General features: G+C 41.7%; 1 protein-coding gene across 3 annotated transcripts in view; it reads right to left on the bottom strand.

The window, feature by feature from the left end:
* The window catches only part of MPPED2 (metallophosphoesterase domain containing 2), a 159653-nt gene that overhangs the window by 139422 nt on the left and 1855 nt on the right, over nt 1–18376 (bottom strand). For all 3 annotated transcript variants that reach the window (XM_001505927.4, XM_029061546.2, XM_029061545.2), the window contains exon 2: nt 14335–14581. In XM_001505927.4, the coding sequence (XP_001505977.1) occupies nt 14335–14462 (128 nt within the window). In that variant the 5' untranslated portion in view covers nt 14463–14581. The remainder of the gene's footprint in view (nt 1–14334; nt 14582–18376) is intronic.

Below are 18376 nucleotides of genomic sequence, written 5' to 3'. Positions count from 1 at the left end.
ATCCATTCTTGCCTCTAAAATCCTCACCCTGCTTGCTACAACTTCAACTAGTTTCCAGACTCTTCTCCTTCCACCCTACTGAATATTTCCCTGCTTCTTTCCCCCAAGTCCAAACACTCTTTTTTAATCCAGCAGCATAATCAGCTTCCAGCCCCAAACTCACCCAAAATAACCACACTAACTGCCACTATGAATTATAGAGATTTACCTACCCACCATTGGTGTTTTTTGCAGGAAAAAAATGGATTTCAGACCTGGATTTAGATTGGAAGCCTGAAGATGTGCACTTGACTCCAATATGACGAGAAACGAATTGCAGTCATTTCTGCTATAACACGGTAGGTTTGTTCTTTAAGAACTTCATGTTATGGGAAAACTGTGCTACGGTAGCCATTGATTCAGAGGAAATTCATGGGTTAAGATGGGGAAGATTTGAAGACTGGACTGACAATTTTCAGTACAAATTCTTCTAGTATTTTTATATCCATCCTTAGGTAGAATGCTTTAAACCTTGGCAACCCAATGTTATTTTACTATACTAAAGATCCTAAAGTTATAAAAACACAAAGAAACACTAAGTACTGTGTGGAAGGGTTTTGGTTAAGCCTGAGAAGTGTTGTAGCATCATGCCTTGACCAATACCACACGGGTGCACATGAGCATTTTGTCCTACACCAAATCTACATGGATCATGTTATAACTAGAACTGATATTTTGTGGGAAGAACGTTATCTAATTCTCTCATTGTAGTCTTTCCAATGTGTAATGAAAACGTGTTACAGCAGAATTGATGGTATGGTTACCTCATCTGTAAAATGGGGATTAAGGCTGTGAGCCTCCTGTGGGACAACTTGATTACCCTGTATCTACCCCAGCGCTTAGAACAGTGCTCTGCACATAGTAAGCGCTTAACAAATACCAACATTATTATACTCTTTCTTGTTGCTCCCTTCCCCAAGAATCATACAGAGATCAAGATCATCTAATGTCTGGAAGGCTGCAACTCTGCTGAAAAATGAAAAACAATAATAATTGTGTATTCATTAAGCACTTTCTATGTGACGAGAACTTCACTAAGTGCTGGGATAGATACAAGATAAGCAAAAGGTAGATACAAGATAACAGAGAATAGGTGCGGATACAAAGATAACAGAGAGGCCACATGGCCTAGTTAACAGAGCATTGGCCTAAGATTCAGAGGACCTGGATTCTAATCCTAGCTCTGCCACCTGTCTTCTGTGTGACCTTGGGCAAGCCACTCAACTTCTCTACATCTCAGTTACCTCATCTGTAAAATGGGGAGTAAGACTGTGAGCCCCACGTGGGCTGCATCTAACCTGATTACTTTGTATCTATCCCAGATCTTAGAACACTGCCCACCCTATATTAAGTGCTTGAACGCCATAAAAAAAAAAAGATGTCACATTCATTCATTCATTCAATAGTATTTATTGAGTGCTTACTATGTGTAGAGCACTGTACTAAGCGCTTGGAATGTACAAATCAGTAACAGAGACAGTCCCTGCCCTTTGACAGGCTTACAGTCTAATCGATGGGCTTACAGTCATGGGGCTCACAGTCTAAGTAGGAGGGAGAAAGGTAATGAATTCCCATTTTGCAGTTGAGGGCACTGAGGCAGAAAGAAATTAAATGACTTGCCCAAGATCACACAGCAAGCAATTGGTAAAAATGGAATTAGAACCCAGGTCTGAATCCCGGCACATGCTCATTCCACTAGGCCATGCTGCTTCTCTAACTGGTGGGAGATGACTTAGAAGGGTTGGAGAAGCTCTCCTTCCTATTTCCCATCTCCCTCCCAGACTAGTTGTCAGCATCCCTTGGACTAAATCCACTCTGGTGGCTAATCATGTTCAATTTTCCCAGGACAAACCCAAAAGGTGAAGTTTAAATATGGTTAGGGTATCTATTTTATCAATTAATCCATGGTATTGAGCATTTACTGTGTACAGAGCACTGTACTAAGCAGTTGAGAGAGTATAATACTACATGTTGCTAGACGTGGATCTCTACCCAGAAGGAGCTAACCATCTGTGGAGGAGTTTGCAATCAAATTCCCTGGTAAATCTAGAAATCGGTTTCTTATGGATGGACTCAATGCAAAGCCACATTGCCCCTCTCTTTAGATGGCATCCTCCCTTGAAGGAAAATGCAGGCGTAGAATTTGAGGGAGACCTTATGTTTACTGAAATCTCCCCAATAATGTTCTGAAATGCTGGGCTCAGCATAAGAATCGGGAGGGAATTAAAAACAGAAAACTCACTCCACACATTGGAATACAGTGTGGCTTGTTCATACTATGTGCAGTCTAGAATCATGCATAATGTAACACTGCAACTGCTAACAGCAGGCACACACAAGATAATTTACACTTGTTTTTATGGACATGAGGAACTGATCTTTGAAGTTCTCCCTAATGAGATTCTGCTTGGCCCTAACAGCATCCTGAGAGAGTGTTCCGGTTTTTCTCCTTGCGTCCGGCGCATATTTATAATGCACGATACAGACTCATTTAAATTGCACATGTGGATTTGTGTCTACCCTGTTTTAAAGAGGGAACTATATAAGTGTGGAACCCTGACTAGGGGCCTACATGAAGTTTGAAACCCAAACAACATTACCAGAATTAATCATCATATGTGTAGGGGAAAGGTCCTTTGATTCACAAATATACACATCAGATACTCTGTCAATCGGATCACATAGTCTCTAACTCAAGGTCTAATTATAACAACTTCTAGTGCCTGAAGTTCTGAAAGCAAGGAAAGGAAGCATTTTAAGGAGACGGTAAAAACAAAGCCTTGGAAAATGCTGCATCCTAGCTGAAAACAGAGTCGATTGCAGAGGACAGATCAACATGGAGTACTGCTATCAAGAAAGGAGTGGCTCTTTTTGAAGAAAAACATCGAAAGAAACAAGACAAGGAGGACAAAGAAGAAAACACTGCTAGATAATGGAAATATTAAATATAACACCTCAACAATACTGCATAACAATGCCGGGACTATGGATCGGTCTCAAATTAGCTTTTCCCACCACATACGCACCCATACACTAACTCTTCATTAAGGACCTGTCTTCAATATAGATAGGTTCATGAGCCCTGTTTTCATCATCGGGTCTCACAGTGGTTTATTTTACTCAGCTCCATTAAAAGTTCATGTTTGCCTATTACCCAGTAATGCCAAGTTTTTCTTACCTGCCTAGAAACTGGCCCCAAATGGGAAATGGCCAGTGGAGCAATTAACCCAAATCATATAGGATGGCTTTAGCCAGTACTGAAGATTTGTAAAAGCAAGCCAATTGTTCACTGAACAGGATCATTGGATAGATGAGACAGTCTTAAACAAAGGGTACATTACTCCCAACACAGCATGGAATGGGTCACTCCATGTTCTCTCAATTGCAGAAAGCAGCTGAAGCTAGCCTCCAACCTGTGCAAAGTGAGTTAAAATCCACATGCAGTTAAACTCACTCTCCCATCAACATTTTAAATTTCATTACCCAAGACCAAAGAACCAAACCAGATCCCAAGAGGAAAAATAAAGAAATTGGTTAAAACTAAATACTCTTCACAGCCACAGTCGGAGGGGAATTCAAGCACAGTCCCCTTGCTTTGCTGTTCAAAAACCTCACCCTGCAAACAGACTATAAGGTTGTGGCTACTTTAGGCAGTGATAAACTGGGTCTGAGATCTGAAGTGTGCCAGAGCCAATGTCCTGTGGGCCATAACTTCGTTCCACACAAGAGATATTCCGCTTCCCGACTGTGATAGTTTGGGAGTGTCTCGATCCTTTCTTCAGCTCCTTTCTGGAAGAGTCCATCATGGGAGATTTAGCTGCATTACTTGCAGTACTGCAGCCTCTCTTACAGAGAAGCATATGCTATAATAGCTGGTAATCTATCCCAGAATTTAGCCCAGTGTGTGGCACATAGGAAGTGCTTAATCAATACCACCATTAGTGATTCAGCCTCTACGAACTTTAGCTTTTTGTCTTTTCCTCTATTTGTCCCTAGGTTAAAGTCTCAAGAATTTTTACCATGGGAAGGAAGAGACTGCCTCAAGTGCTTAGCACAGTGTTCTGCACACAGTAAGTGCTCAATAAATATGATTGAATGAATGAAAGGGACCCTAACCCAAACAATGCTAATTTCACCACCTATGTGTATATATATATATACTGTACTTACATACAGTCCTCTAGACTGTAAGCTCATAGTGGGCAGGGAATGTGTCTGTTTACTATTACAGTGTCCTATCCCAAGTGCTTTGTACAGTGCTCTGCACACAGTCAGCACTCAATATAACTGACGGACTGACATATCCATAATTTATTTTAATGTTTGTCTCCTCTATACTGTAAGCTTCTTGAGGACAGGGAACATCTCTACCAACTCTTTTATACTGTACTCTCCCAAGTACTTAGTATGGTGTTCTGCACCCCGTACGCATACAAAAAATGCAATTGATTCAATTCAATCATATTTATTGAGCACTTACTGTGCGCTAAGCACTGTACTAAACACTTGGGAGAACACAAATAACAGACACATTCCCTGCCCACGATGAGCTCACGGTCTAGAGGGGGAGAGAGACATTGATATTCATAAATAAATAAAAGCTATTTGTGTGTGTGTGTGTGTGTGTGAGTGCTGTGGGGGTGGGAGGGAAGATGAATGAAGGGAGCAAGTCAGGGTGATGCACAAAGAAGAGGAGAGGAGGGCTTAGTCAGTGGGGGAGCTTGTTGAAGGAGATGTGCCTTCAATAAGGTTCTGAAGTGGGGGAAAGCAATTATCTGTCTGATACAAGGAGGGAGAGCATTCCAGGCCAGAGGGAGGTTGTGGGTGAGAGGGTGGCAGTGAGATGGACCACATCGAGGTACAACAAGAAGGTTAGCATTAGAGGAATGACGTGTTTGGACAGGGTTGTAGTAGGAGAGTAGTGGGGTGAGACAGGAGGGGGCAAGGTGACTGAGTGCTTTAAAGCCAATAGTGAGGAGTTTATGTTTGATGTGGAGGTGGATGGATAACCACTGGTACTGAGGAGTGGGGAAACATGGTCTGAAAGTTTCTGAAGGAAAATGATCCGGGCAGCAGAGTGGAGTATGGCCTGGAGTGGGGAGAGACAAGGGGCAGGGAGGTCAGCAAGGCGGCTGAAACAATAAGGTGGAAGAGAATAAATGCTTCTATTTATCTAATGTATTTATGAGAGAATGATCTCTCCCTTGGCATCCTTGGCCAGTTGGTCAATGGAATGGCTCTGCTTGCCAACTCCCCTAAAGAAGTGTTTAGAATGTAGCCCGTACAGTCTAAACACTTCTAGACTATGAGCTCCCCTCTAGACTATAAGGATGTTGTGGGCGGGGAATGTGTCTGTTATACTGTACTCTCCCAAGCGCTTACTACAGTGCTCTCCTCACAGTAAGTGCTCAACAAATATGATGGGTTGACTGATTATTGAGATTCACAGAAAGGGCAGTTGAGGCAAAGGGAGAGGAGAAGTAACCATAATGTTGTTGGTATTTGACTTACCAGGTTAATCAGATATTACCCATCTCAGTGGTTTCAGAACAAAACAGGGGTTAAATCTCTTCCTCCTCTCTGAGCTACGACTGACATTCAGACCCTCTTCCACACTGCTTAGCTCACTGATCACCCAAGATTAATTCACTACACCCCCAAACACTCTTTACTACTCTATCCTGGCCCTGGACACTAGTCCTAAGTGACATAAATAAAATAAAGAGAGAAAATTCCCAATAGGAACAAAAATGGTTGGATAGATAAAATACATCTGACCAAACAAAATTCCACTACTGCACTGTCATCTTCCCCAAAGGCACTTCTCAAAAGGAAATAAAAATGAGACACGGAAAATGAAGACACCTACTGAAACACTTTCAATAGGTCAAGGAAAATGTTGAATTACTGAAAGGTTAAGTGTAGACACCTTTTAAGATGCAAGGTATGACACAGAGGTATTTAAAATTATGTGCTGTTAACCCTCAGTAAATTCGGGCATAATCCAGAACTGTGGGATTTGATTTCCTTAAATGAGAGCTCAAGACATTAAGGGACAAGTTTCCGGGAGGAGAGGATCACACACCCACATCAAATTTACCAGAATACTTGAAAAACAAAGCTTCATTGACAATATATTACAGGAAGGTACTAAAACCTCATTGCAGACTAAGATTGCATTTATACTTTCATGACCAGAAGAGAAAAAAATTATATCTCCTAGAATAAATCTAACACAGTATACATTAGTGCAATAAGGGGGAAGGAAGAAAAAAACCTCTAAATTAACAATCATTCCTCCACTCAGTTAATTTTTGGTTACATTCAATTGTTTCTCTAAATCCACTTCCCTCCCTCTTTACTGCAATTCTTCTGAGCTTTATTAAGAAACCTATGCAGTGGTTTCTACTGCCCTTTATACTGCCCCCAACAAAACTGTGTTGTTTGTTTATACTGTGACATAAGGTAAAAATCTTCCCTGCAGAGTGTAGGAGCTTGAGTAAAATCCACTAATGGCTAGAAACCTCATTTTAATTCTACACTTGACAAAATAAACACCTCATAAAGGTAGGTAGCTAAAGCCACTTTCCATTCTGTACTATGTTGTCTTAACAACCCTTTTAAAAGAAAGGGTGGCTAAAAGGAACAGCGCTTGCTCACACAATACATAATTATGGCATGAAGAGATCATCATGAGAGCCCCGGTTTTGTAAAGTTAATTTTTTCCTTAAAATGGGATGCATCTCGTTAATTTCAGACTGCCTGAATTGGGAAGGCTTTCTTGCTTTAAAAAGCAAAAAACCACCTTCTGAATTAATGATCGAACTGAATCAGAGTCTGGAAAACCAGGAGACTTATTTTCCTGAAATCCATTACCAATAAGATGATTCCCTTTTCCCCTTTGTCCCCAGAAAATGAATGTTCTTCTTACCAATGAGGGAAAATTTCAAAACATCCCTTTTTCTCAATAGGCAGAATTTACAGTAACAGATAATTAACCACAAATGACAAACACTCTTTGCCATAAAGGTCCCAGTTTTGTTGCCAAGAGGATGGTATCAAATTCCGAGGTAAACAAAAGAGTGTGCCGACTTCGATTAACACTGTGACAGTGTTGAAAAAGAGAGAGCGAGTGAGACCGAAGGAAAGCAGGCTAGCAAAACAGCACCAAAGGTGATGGTGGAAGAAAATAACTTCCTGAGGGGGACAGATTTACTTTCTTCTTTCTCAGGTGAGCCACCCCATTAGAACAGCAACACTTTTATTCGACAAAATTGTAGAAATTTTTGAAGGATATCAAAATGATACCACTTAATATCTCTCTTTTTTTCTGGAATTTTATTTTTGAAACACTTTTTTCATAGAACTATGAGTAAAAACAAATTAAGAAAGTCTCCCTTTCAAAGCCTGACACTCCCGAAAATGTGAAACCTGAAAAAGTGGAAATTAAAGTAAGTTAACCTGAAAAGACCAGGATTTCAAGTGAAACATATGGTTCTATTTGTAAACTCTGGGAAATCAAAACTTCAAACCCACTTATCTCGCCCCACAGACTAGACACTGTTTCACAATTCACTGGATGAAAAATCTGTACTTAGAGAATTGCTGAAGGGAGCTTTTCTTAGGTGAGTAAAGGGACTTCCATCTATTGCTCAAGGTGAACATGAATGTAAAAGAAAGATAGCGTAATCCTTTTAAAAATTGGACCACTTGATTTGGCAGTCCCTTAAAACTAGTAGGAGGAAAGAACAGAGAGTCACAATGCATTTCCCCTTCTTTCAAATTGATATAGTGTCTAAACATACTTAGGAGTAATCTACTGACCTTACTGCTCTCCATCACTAGAGCCAATTGCAGTGTCACAGACACTGTAGGAAATGTATGAAATAAGTTTCCAGCTTCCAAATACAAATTGATAAGGTGCCTAGCTCTCCGCATCTCTCCCCATTTCTGTCCCTCTCTCCCCGTCTTCAGTACCTCAACTGAAACTGCTCCCTCTGGGAAGGCAGAGAAGTCTAGAAGTCAGTTTTTTTCCCCCTTTATAACCTGAATGTGTGGGATATAAGAGTACATCCAGAATCACAAGAAATGGTTTTGTTTTGCAGAAGGCTTGCAGGGCGGTCTCATCTCATCAGTATCTACGAGTGTCTCTGGAACCATAATATTAAGTAGCATAAAAAACCAACCCATGGGGAAAGAATCCAAAATCTAGGACAAAAACCAATCTCACGAAATGCTTCAATGTAATAATAAAAAGGTTAAATTTAATCTTTAGGGAAACTAGAAGTCATTCCAGAGGTTGCTGGTGGTGGCTGCTTTTTAAATGTATTTTCAGATAGTCATGAAATAAAAACAGAACTGAAAATTTGTTCTTATCTGTGGATAATCTAAATATACTTTCTTCCACTCGATATAAAAACTGACATTGCAAAACCCAGGATGGGGGAAAAAAAAACCCAAAAACTTTGCTCTATTTTCTCAAGTTCAAAGCTCAACAAGAAAATACCAGAAAGAGGGGTCTTTCTTGTTGTATGATATTTAACTTTTTTTAAAAAAAGGTAGACTGCAAATAACCTGCATTTTTCTGCTCTAATAGAACAAACATGAATAGAAAACTTCAAAAACAAAAAAGTGGATACTTCTCCAAACAAACCTACGCAGCCAGTTCTGAAAAGGCAAGTAAATGTAGCTGTTCTTCCCTCAGACTCACTGGTTCCATACTGGCACAGGCTACCATATTATTTACAAACACTGGCAAATGTGCTTTCTTCATGCGAGTGGCAGGTTGTTTTTCTGGTACTGAAAATAATGTACTGCACTACATCCATGAAATGGTAGATAAATCTCATTTGAAATTTGCCAAGGAGGAATGGAGGAGGCAGTGAGGGAAGGAAGCTATTTCAGGTGAGAAGTATTTGATCTTAGGCGACTCAGTAGAATTTTCTACCTTCACGGAAAGAATGCAAGATTCTTTAACTAGAACTCTGTGTCACACACCCACAAGCAGATCCTGTGGGATTTTATTTTGGATCTTCCTCTTCCACCCTCTTCGCCCCCCCATCCCCAAATTGGAAGAAACACAGGGAACGTGACAACTCCCTCTCTTCCCAATCCTGCAGCCCCATGGCCAAAAAAGGCACATATGAGATGCAGAGCACCTTGAAATTATCTTTTCATTTTAAAGCTTGCCTAATTAGCCTAAAGGTTTTATTTCTGATTTTTTAAATGTTAGTTGAAATGTTTTTTTAAAAATTTTGATCAGAAGAAAACTGAAAGCTGTCTAGAGGAAGATACTGGATAAGTCCTGCTGAATTCCGCAGTGTGACCAGAACCCATCTTGGCATGTGAACTCTACTCTCATCCCAAAACTACCTGAGTCATGAGCCACCTTTTTATACCCTGGAAACTCACGGGGATTCAGGAGTCAAAACCCTTTCTCAAATTCAACTGTAAAATGCAAAATCTATTCAAATTCATCATAGTCCTGACAATTTTCAGACAGCCAAGCAACAAATAAGAACATGAGTGCAGCCCTGTTATATAACACAACCAGGATTTCAAGAATAAATCTGAAGAGCCCATAAAAAGAAAAAAAATCTAATTTTAGTTTGACTTTACGATGCTTGAATACAAACAAAGAAATCTACAGTGTAAGTACAAAGTCAGCACTGAGATAAAGTTGCACTGTCACATACCAAAAGACAGTGCCCTCAGGGAGCATGCTGAGAAAAAACTTATCTAAAAGAAGAAATGAACAAAAGAAGAAAAACATCCAGTGTTTATGTAAGAATACAAATGAACAGGGACACACAGTGTCTCCCAAAGTAAAGAGATTGAAAACATTATAAAAAAAAATTATGACCCCACTAATGCACAGTATGGTGATAAATTTCTAATGATAAAAGCCTATTGCAGTGGCTTACTAACTGCAGGCAGGTGGACCTATAACTCTTAGAGAGGGGCAAGGCAGCCCAGGACCACATGTGAAAGGATGAATTTCCAGTTTGTTAGTAAAATGTAATTTCACAGAGCTGTAGACAGTAGATCAAGGCTACCGGATACTCCCAAGAACGGCCTGCTGATATTACTCTTCCAACCTGCACTGAATATGGGTCACTGCTTCCTTCATTCTTCTCTGCTCAGCACAGGGACTCCCTCCTCCCCTCTCCCCCTCCCAACAAGATGACTATGTCACTTCTCCAGCCTGGGCATAATACAAAACAAAAGGTCTTCTAGGAGACAAAAGGAAAGGAAAGATGGCATTGGGGGATGGAAAGGCAAGGCGAGATGGACAGTGTTTCCACGCTCTTTAGGATATGGAAAAATATAGGAGGTAATCAACTCCCACATCACTAATGCGGCTATGAGTTCTGGCAAGCCTTTCATGCTATCGCTTCAGTTCTCCACTATTTCCACAAGTATAGATCTCCAAGCTTGGGAAATCAAAAACTGGACACTCAAAAATAACCTGTTCACCTTATCCAACAAGAACACCCAATGAGAAGGAGGGCAAGAGAGCAGGGGAGACACAAAGGGGGCCGGGGGGAGAGGAGGGGCAGAGTGGGAGACTGAGGGGAGCCGAAGGAGGGGAGAGAGGAAACATGAGTGGGGGTAGGGGTGAGAGTCATGGGAGTGAGGAGAGAGAAGAAACAAGGAGTGGGAGTAAGAAGAGAGAAACACGGGAGTGGGGAGAGGGAAAGAAAGGAGATGTGTGTGGGAGGACAAAGGAGATGGTAATGGGGAGAAATAGAGGAGGAGAAGGAAACAGGAGACAAGAGCGGGGGAGAGAGAGAGAGAGGGAGAAAAGGGAAAGAGCATGTAAATTATTTGGGGGGGGGGGTAATATCTATTAGATAATCTTTAAAGAGTCTTTTAGGACAACACAAAAACTTTATAAATAGATCAAGTCCTGCCACAGCTGATAGAAAATTATTTTCAATAACGTTAAAAAAAATTGCCCTAATTCCTACTCTGTCTGCATTGTGCATTTTCCCATTAATAAGCAGACCTCCTCAAATAATTTTTATAAGGAGCATTAAGAAAAGGGCTGTAGGAGTACATAAAGCCCTGAAAAAAGTCAACTCGCTTAAAGTTGAGAGATTGAAGAGCTCACATAACAGGGCGAGTGGAGGCAGTATGTATGAACACACACACACTCTTTAGAAGAATCTTCTTTGCTACCTTTCAGATTTTCCTTCTCCAGTTGGGGACATTTTTTTCCCCCAACTGCTCCCATTCCTAAATTCTGGCCCAGATTTCTTTACAACACTACTGGAAGGTGCAAGCAAGGGTAGCCAAAGATACAAGAGTTAACTCTGTAGAGTTATGTCTGTCCAGGAGAGGGACCGAACACTCTGGTCCCTAGGAGTCTACACGGCCAGAGAATTATAAATTAATTGCAAGAAAGCCCAGAATCTTGTCAGTGGATTATATTACAGAAATACAGGAAAAAAGGGTAACTAACACTTCAAAGTAACTTGAATTAGGTTATTTTTCCTAGTAGAAATCTGGCCCAGGTCCTTCCATGACTTGTCTCATTTAATTCCCATAGTCTGAGGTAAACGGAAAAAGAAAGAGGTCCCAGAAACTTCACTCAAAAGTAACATCATAACAATGTCACTGATTTCTTCAGCCCCTTTACTCTTAAAAACTCCAGACGTTCTCCGTCTATTTATGCTTCACATCGTCCTGGGAAGGAAAGGGCCGAGAATCTTCATTCGCCGTTTAAAACTCCGAGAGCAGGGGCTCCAAGAGGATAGAGTTCACCAGTGAGTGGCAAGCACTTGGTACAGTCCTCTGCATATAGTAAATACTCAAATACCACTCAGTGACTGATCAACTGAGCAGTGGACCCGTCTGTAGAACCAGGCCCCTTAACACCCAGCCCTACACATTGATCCCAGAAGCTGTCTGCCTCTCCAAAGCCTGAGGCCTCTGTAAAAGCCCAGGAAAACTGATGGTCATGGAGATGCCTTTAACTCTGAGCCCTGAAGAGCCAGAAATCCTGATTCTCTAGCCACAGCTCCCTACTGATTTTGTTTATAACTTGACTATTTGTCTATGCTGTGTCTATATTTTTCATCATTCCTGATGTATCCGTCTCCAGTTCCCTCTCCGCACTTAAACTATTAGACAGTGAGTCCCCAAGGGTCAAGAACCACGCTTAGAACAGTGCCAGCACTTAGAACAGTGCTTGGCACATAGTAAGCACTTAACAAATACCATCATCGTCATATTTAATTCCCTCCTGTGAATTCTCTCTCAGTGCTTAATGTGGTACTTCACATACAGTAAGTGCTTAATAAATATTATTACTAACCAATTTGCATTCTCAGGAGCCTTTGGATGGTGTGGCAACAATCATTCTCAAGGTAAAAAGGTAAGTGGGAAAAGTGTTTAGGATGGACAATTATTAGGATTTCATAATAAATTTGGGGGGATTTGGAGTATTTTTCATCTCAGTAATTTACAAGTATGAAACTAAGGAACTGGCAGGAGGCACAGAATGAAAGTATATTCAGAAGGGGAAAAAAAGGAAACCTATTGCCCAATAACAGAGTGCACTTATGGTAAAAAAAAAACCAACCAAAAACCACCAAAAAGAAATACATCTACTAAAGGCCATGGGAAACAGATCATTTAGAATGGAAATCTCCCTGGCATCCTTTTTTCTCAACTGCTATAATCAGTCACATGATAAGAGTTAAGCAGCTGTTAATGCCACTATTATACACCCCATTTTTAAAGCAGTTTATAACTCTGGCATTGAAATTTACATTAAGCAGAAACTAAGCAAACTCTGCAGTTTCTGGCTCTCATGCATGTCTGAATACACTTTTCTTGCTTCGGCAGATCACCAGCACAGTCTAGTGGTTATAGCAAATGAGAAGGAGCCCGGGCCCAGGTTCTGGTTTAGGGTCCCAGCCTGTTTTCTATGCAAATGGACCAGCTGTTCTATCCCACATCTCTGTGTCAAGGCCTCAAAAATGAGGTTCCCCTATTGGTTTTAACAAATTCTTTTTTCTTAAAAGATGCCATTACGTGTGAAGTGGAGTCACAGCTACTCACTCTTAATGCTCTGGATTAAAAATTAATTTTCCATTGAAGAGGAAAAATGAATTCATTTTGAAAAGTGAAATTAGGCAAAATGTACTTTTAAGGAGACTCGTGTATTGCTTGCATTAATGTATTGAGGGGATCACATTCCCTAGAACAGCACTCATAACCTTATAAAAATACCTTCAAATGAACACTCTAAGAGAATGGGGATTAACGTGTCAGTACAATCATTTGCAAGGTCATGCTCTTTTAATGCCCTAACTTTGCTGCCATCCTACCCAACGTTAAGGGTGACCGTGGGGACTGGTTTGCAGTGACTCATACGAAGTCAAAGGAAAGACCCTTTCTTGGACTTGTTTTTATTTTGGGATATTTTACTTTCTCTTTGTGGTATTGTTTGTTAAAGTTAAACAATCATTAAAGAACTAACTTTGGGCTCCCACAGGGAGACGGAGAAAACGAGCTAGAGATTCTATCCTACTTTACATCCACAAAATTAATTTTCAAAGACATTTGGACCTCTTAAACTTTCAGGTAAGACAGCCAACTGGCTGCCTTGGAGGAAGGTGGGAATGGAGTAAACCGGTGGGCTCCCATTCAGAACTAAGACCTAAACTTTGCAGTAGATGACAAAAAGGGATTTTGATCAGTTGGCAGGAAACGACAAGGTAAGCGAAACTTTCTTCTATCGAAATGCCCCATACCGTTCTTAGTTTAGGGTCAGGTCTTCAACTTTACTTTCACGAGATGCTGATTTTTGACTGGGCCCTTTCTCCTGTTTGGGGAAGTATGATATTTCTCAGTACTGAGTGATCCCCCAAATCTCAGTCCTTTGTCTTTCTTATTCTAAGTGGAATGCCACATGCCATATACAACCACCAAAACAAAGGATTCACTGATAGCCAATTAGTCCCAATTAGGTGGATTTCACAGCTGAATATAATGAGATAGAAGGACTTGGGTGGGGGGGGAGGACTAAAATTATTGGGGCGGGGAACACGTGTACCAACTCTGTTATATCATATTATTTTGTACACTCCCAAGTGCTTAGCGCAGTGCTCTGCATCCAGTAAGTGTTCAATAAGTACTACTGATAGATAAATTTATCTAGCTAGGGCTAAACACCTGGAAAGATACAACATTTGATTCCCCATGGGAACTTTTGAGAATTCAATAGTACTTGGAGTTTCCAATTTTTGTTGCTGTTGTTCTACTTTAATACACAGGAATACTTACATATGTACATGTGGAGGCTGGAACCTGCTTTGGTTAATGTTGTAGTGAGTAAATGCCTGGGTGGGATTTGAGCTGTATTCATCCACTGTTATGGTAACTTTGCCTTGAGAAGGAATCCCATGTGCCATCCTTCCTCCTTATAGACATGAGCAATCTACCACTTTCCGGAGTCAAGAATAGGAGCAGGCATTGTGTTTCTGCAAACTTCTGAGCCTCGGGACCAACAGCTCATCAACAAGGTGGGTTTCTAAAGCAGGAAGAAAATGAAACACAGACACGTCAGTGAAAAGGCACTCATAATTCCTAAGCTTTTCACTACAATTCTATCCAACAACCGGGGGAACGCATCCATGGAAATCTGAAGCAGTTCTACAGAAAAGGCATTTCCTTGTTTGAGAAAGGATGCTCTTTCAAATACGATCCTGCTGACCACAATAACATTACGTCGAAGTAGAGCCCCAGATAAATCCTGGGGCATTCATATTTCCCGTAATACACTCCTCATACTCATCACAGAGATGAAAATGGACACAACTGCAGTTAGCCAACTGTACAGAATCAAATGGTAAGTGCTCACTGCTAACTGAATACTTGGTCCTTACTGAGTCGGATTTATTTTACACTTCAACAGAGCTTTTGATGGCTGAACCCAAAACAGCTCAGCTTCAACACAATATAAAATTGTCAGTTAAACAGTTAGCTTCAGACCATTCATATTTTTCAGAGCAAAGTTGGCTTCTGAGTAACAAGGACCATTTAAATGCTCCTGCAGTTCCTTCCTCATACATGCACCCGGATTTGTTACACAGTTTCGTCTATTGCCACCATACCATTCTAAATAACTTACTTTGTACTTTCTTTTCTTCACAACTCTCTCACTTTTTTTTATTAAAGACCTGACCAGAGTAGGATCCGGGGCATCTTCACCCTAGCCTTGGTAACAAAGAAGGATATTTCCGTACTGGCTGCCCAAGAGTGATCAGTCATTCAAGGGGGGGTGGGGGGGACTGATCAGAGCAGCAGGCAAGAAACTGAGAAGCCTGCCCCTTGCGAGATTCTCGCTTTCCCTGATCTGGCACCCCAAATTAAGGAATGAAAGCCATGCGCCCCCACCTTCGACTCCCACAGTCTTGGATGCTTTCTAAAATGAATATTTAGAATGCTAAAATTAGATTTAAATTTGGCATGAAACCCCCCCCCCACTCCCCGCCCCCCAAGTTCCCTGCAGAAGGCAGATGGTCTGCCATAGGCCATTTATTTTATTATTTTACAACCTCAGGCCCGTGTATCCCTCCATATGTTATATGGGTAGGAAATTCCACCGCATTCTACTCCAGACATTTACCTTTTTCATACCTTTTTCATAGGCTAAATGAAAAGGCGTAAACTGCACCTTCCCCACCGAGAGATGAGCTACTTGTGATTTAACACGTTTGAGGAGGTGCCATTTTGGATCTCTATTTGGTTTTCTGACTTAGCAGGAGGAATGAGTCTTTTTAAGGGGCAGTAATAAAAAGCCAGAATCAGGAGGACTCACTAAATCATTTTTTTTTCCTAAGAGTGGTGTGCTAGAAGGTGTACAGGATGGCTTACAGATTGTAATATAACAGTCTTCATACCAAGTTTGCAGCTGTTTCTCAATTTCTGTCACAATTATATTTTACTGTTATTTTGCATAACAGTAAAACACAACACCTGCTTCAAATTGCAGTCCTGTCCTAAGTACTGTAATTCTCTTTTGAGATACAAACTATGAAGACACTATGCAGCGCAAAACTGCATAATTGCACTGCACTGAAAAGTAAATACAAATGAAGAGATCTTCACGTTACAAAAATGAGTGTCATTAAAAAGCATGTTAGCCATCAAAGCTCAAAGGGGAAAAACTATACATTTTATACTGCAAGAACTCAGTGTTTGCATAAATGAGTGGTGTGAAAATTACATGGCAATTTTCTTATTTCTTGCCAACAAATCCATTGTGTAAAACCCAGAACATAAAGGGGACATTAAAAGACACCTCCTGAGTAATGGCAGCTTCATTAGCCAAGTCCAAGAGAGAGTCGAAATGTTTCATACATTTGCCCTGGAGGTAATTCACTAATTAAAGTGAATTGAACGTGGCTCAGTCCGATATTTAGGATGCCACCTGCAAAAGCTCTCACTACTTTGGTTAGGACTTTAGCATCTGAAAGGCTCAACTGTCACCTCGGTGGATAACCTGCAGGAAGCACAGATCATCTGCACCCGCACACTTCGGGTTTTAGGGATATTTTCATAGACGTCACTATAGCGATTGCTTCCCAGAACGTGAGCGGCTGTACTTGTCGGTACCGTTGGTTGCCCTCACGTAAGACGTAGAACTAGAAGAACACAAAAGACAAAGCCATCTGACCCCAAATAGGGACTCCAAGACCTAGATCCTTTCATAATGTCTTGTTTAGCTGTACACTATGCCTGAGGTCTCTGACAGTTCTGTAATGAGGTGCCCTTTGAAGAGAACGATGGCAGGGAGCTTTCACAGCATCCCTTCCGTGTCAGGAAGGCAAGAAAATAAAGAAATAAAAATTCTTCCAAAACTCCACTTTTGCTCACTCACAATGAATGTTCCCCAGGAAGATTAAACCCAGAAGTAATGAGCTCCCAAAAGGAAAAAAAAAAAAGAACTGCATGTTTTCCCTCAGCTGTCAAGGGCAATCGGGTGGACAGGAGTCATCACCACTAACCTAAAAGCTGAATTTGTGATCGTAGGTGACCTGGTAGCCAGACAGCTTTAGGGTTTCTGGGGTTGCCTTTTTCCTGACACTTGATCTGAGGTAATGCTAGAATCAGAATCATCATCTTGCACATAATATGTTCTTGTGGCAGAGGGTCCTTAAAGTAGAATGATTAGGCTTTCTCCTATCAAATGCATCCCCATTTAACGTTTCTTCTTGTTCAAAGATTGTAACATTCTTTTTTGCACCATAACCCATCTGTTCCGTCACACGATGAAAACTACACTGCAGGCTAGAAAGGATAGTGAAAAACCCCCAAATATGTCAGACATCACTGAAACTCTCAACCTGATGCTTGGAATTCCCCTCCCTCCCCCTTCCCCCTACCCCCCAAATCAGCCAAATAACATTTTTCGGGCAGGCGCTTCTTGCTGCCACCGACACCACCCATCTCCCAATGTCCCGTTAGAAAAGATTTGAACTCCTGGCAATAACGAGAGAAAAATAAGTGTCAAAACCGCGGGTTCACATTTTTCAGACGAGGCTGCCTCAAGACTGACGGTTCCCATGTTTAGAAAGCGGCAAATCTGAAGTACGGTACCTGTCCAGAACCCGAATTGGCCAATGAGAAACTCTTCCTTTTTCTGCTGCAAATGTTGCATTTTAAAAGCTTGGCGAAGGATGCAAACCCCACCACGTTATTAAAGATTTCTCTTTTTTTTTCCCCCAGCTAAACTTTTCCCAACTATTCCTGATTCGGGGACGGGGGAGGTGCCGTTTGGAGGGGCCGGAGGCGGATAACGGTCTGCTGCGAGGGAGCCCCGCTCTGAAGATAGACACCCCCGCAACGGCCTCCAGATTTGGGGGACCACAAAAAGTTACAGGTCAGCTCCGTCCCTCTCCGCCTTCCCCCTACGGCCCCCCTGGATGTGCAGACGATCTAGAGACCCGAGCAGACACTAGGCTGTGCCAGCCCTTCCCCCCCGCCCAGACTGCGGGGGTCCCTATCCATGCCCCCCGCAGGGCACAACTCCCTCTCAACAAACAGAGCCCGCTCTCCAACCAGAGGGTCCAGACACTAGGCTCTGCCAGTCCTTTTTTTCCCTCCAGACTGGGGGGGGGGGGTCCCTATCCATGCCCCCCACAGGGCACAACTCCCTCTGAACAAACAGAGCCCGCTCTCCAACCAGAGGGTCCAGACACTAGGCTCTGCCAGTCCTTTTTTTCCTCCCCAAGCTGAATGGGTCCCTATCCATGCCCCCCACAGAGCACAACTCCCTCTGAACAGACAGAACCCACTCTCCAACCAAAGTGTCCAGAGCAGG

The sequence above is a fragment of the Ornithorhynchus anatinus genome, chromosome 3 (genome assembly GCF_004115215.2).
Source record: "Ornithorhynchus anatinus isolate Pmale09 chromosome 3, mOrnAna1.pri.v4, whole genome shotgun sequence".
Lineage (NCBI taxonomy): Eukaryota > Metazoa > Chordata > Mammalia > Monotremata > Ornithorhynchidae > Ornithorhynchus > Ornithorhynchus anatinus.
This window is presented reverse-complemented; position numbering and strand designations above follow the sequence as displayed.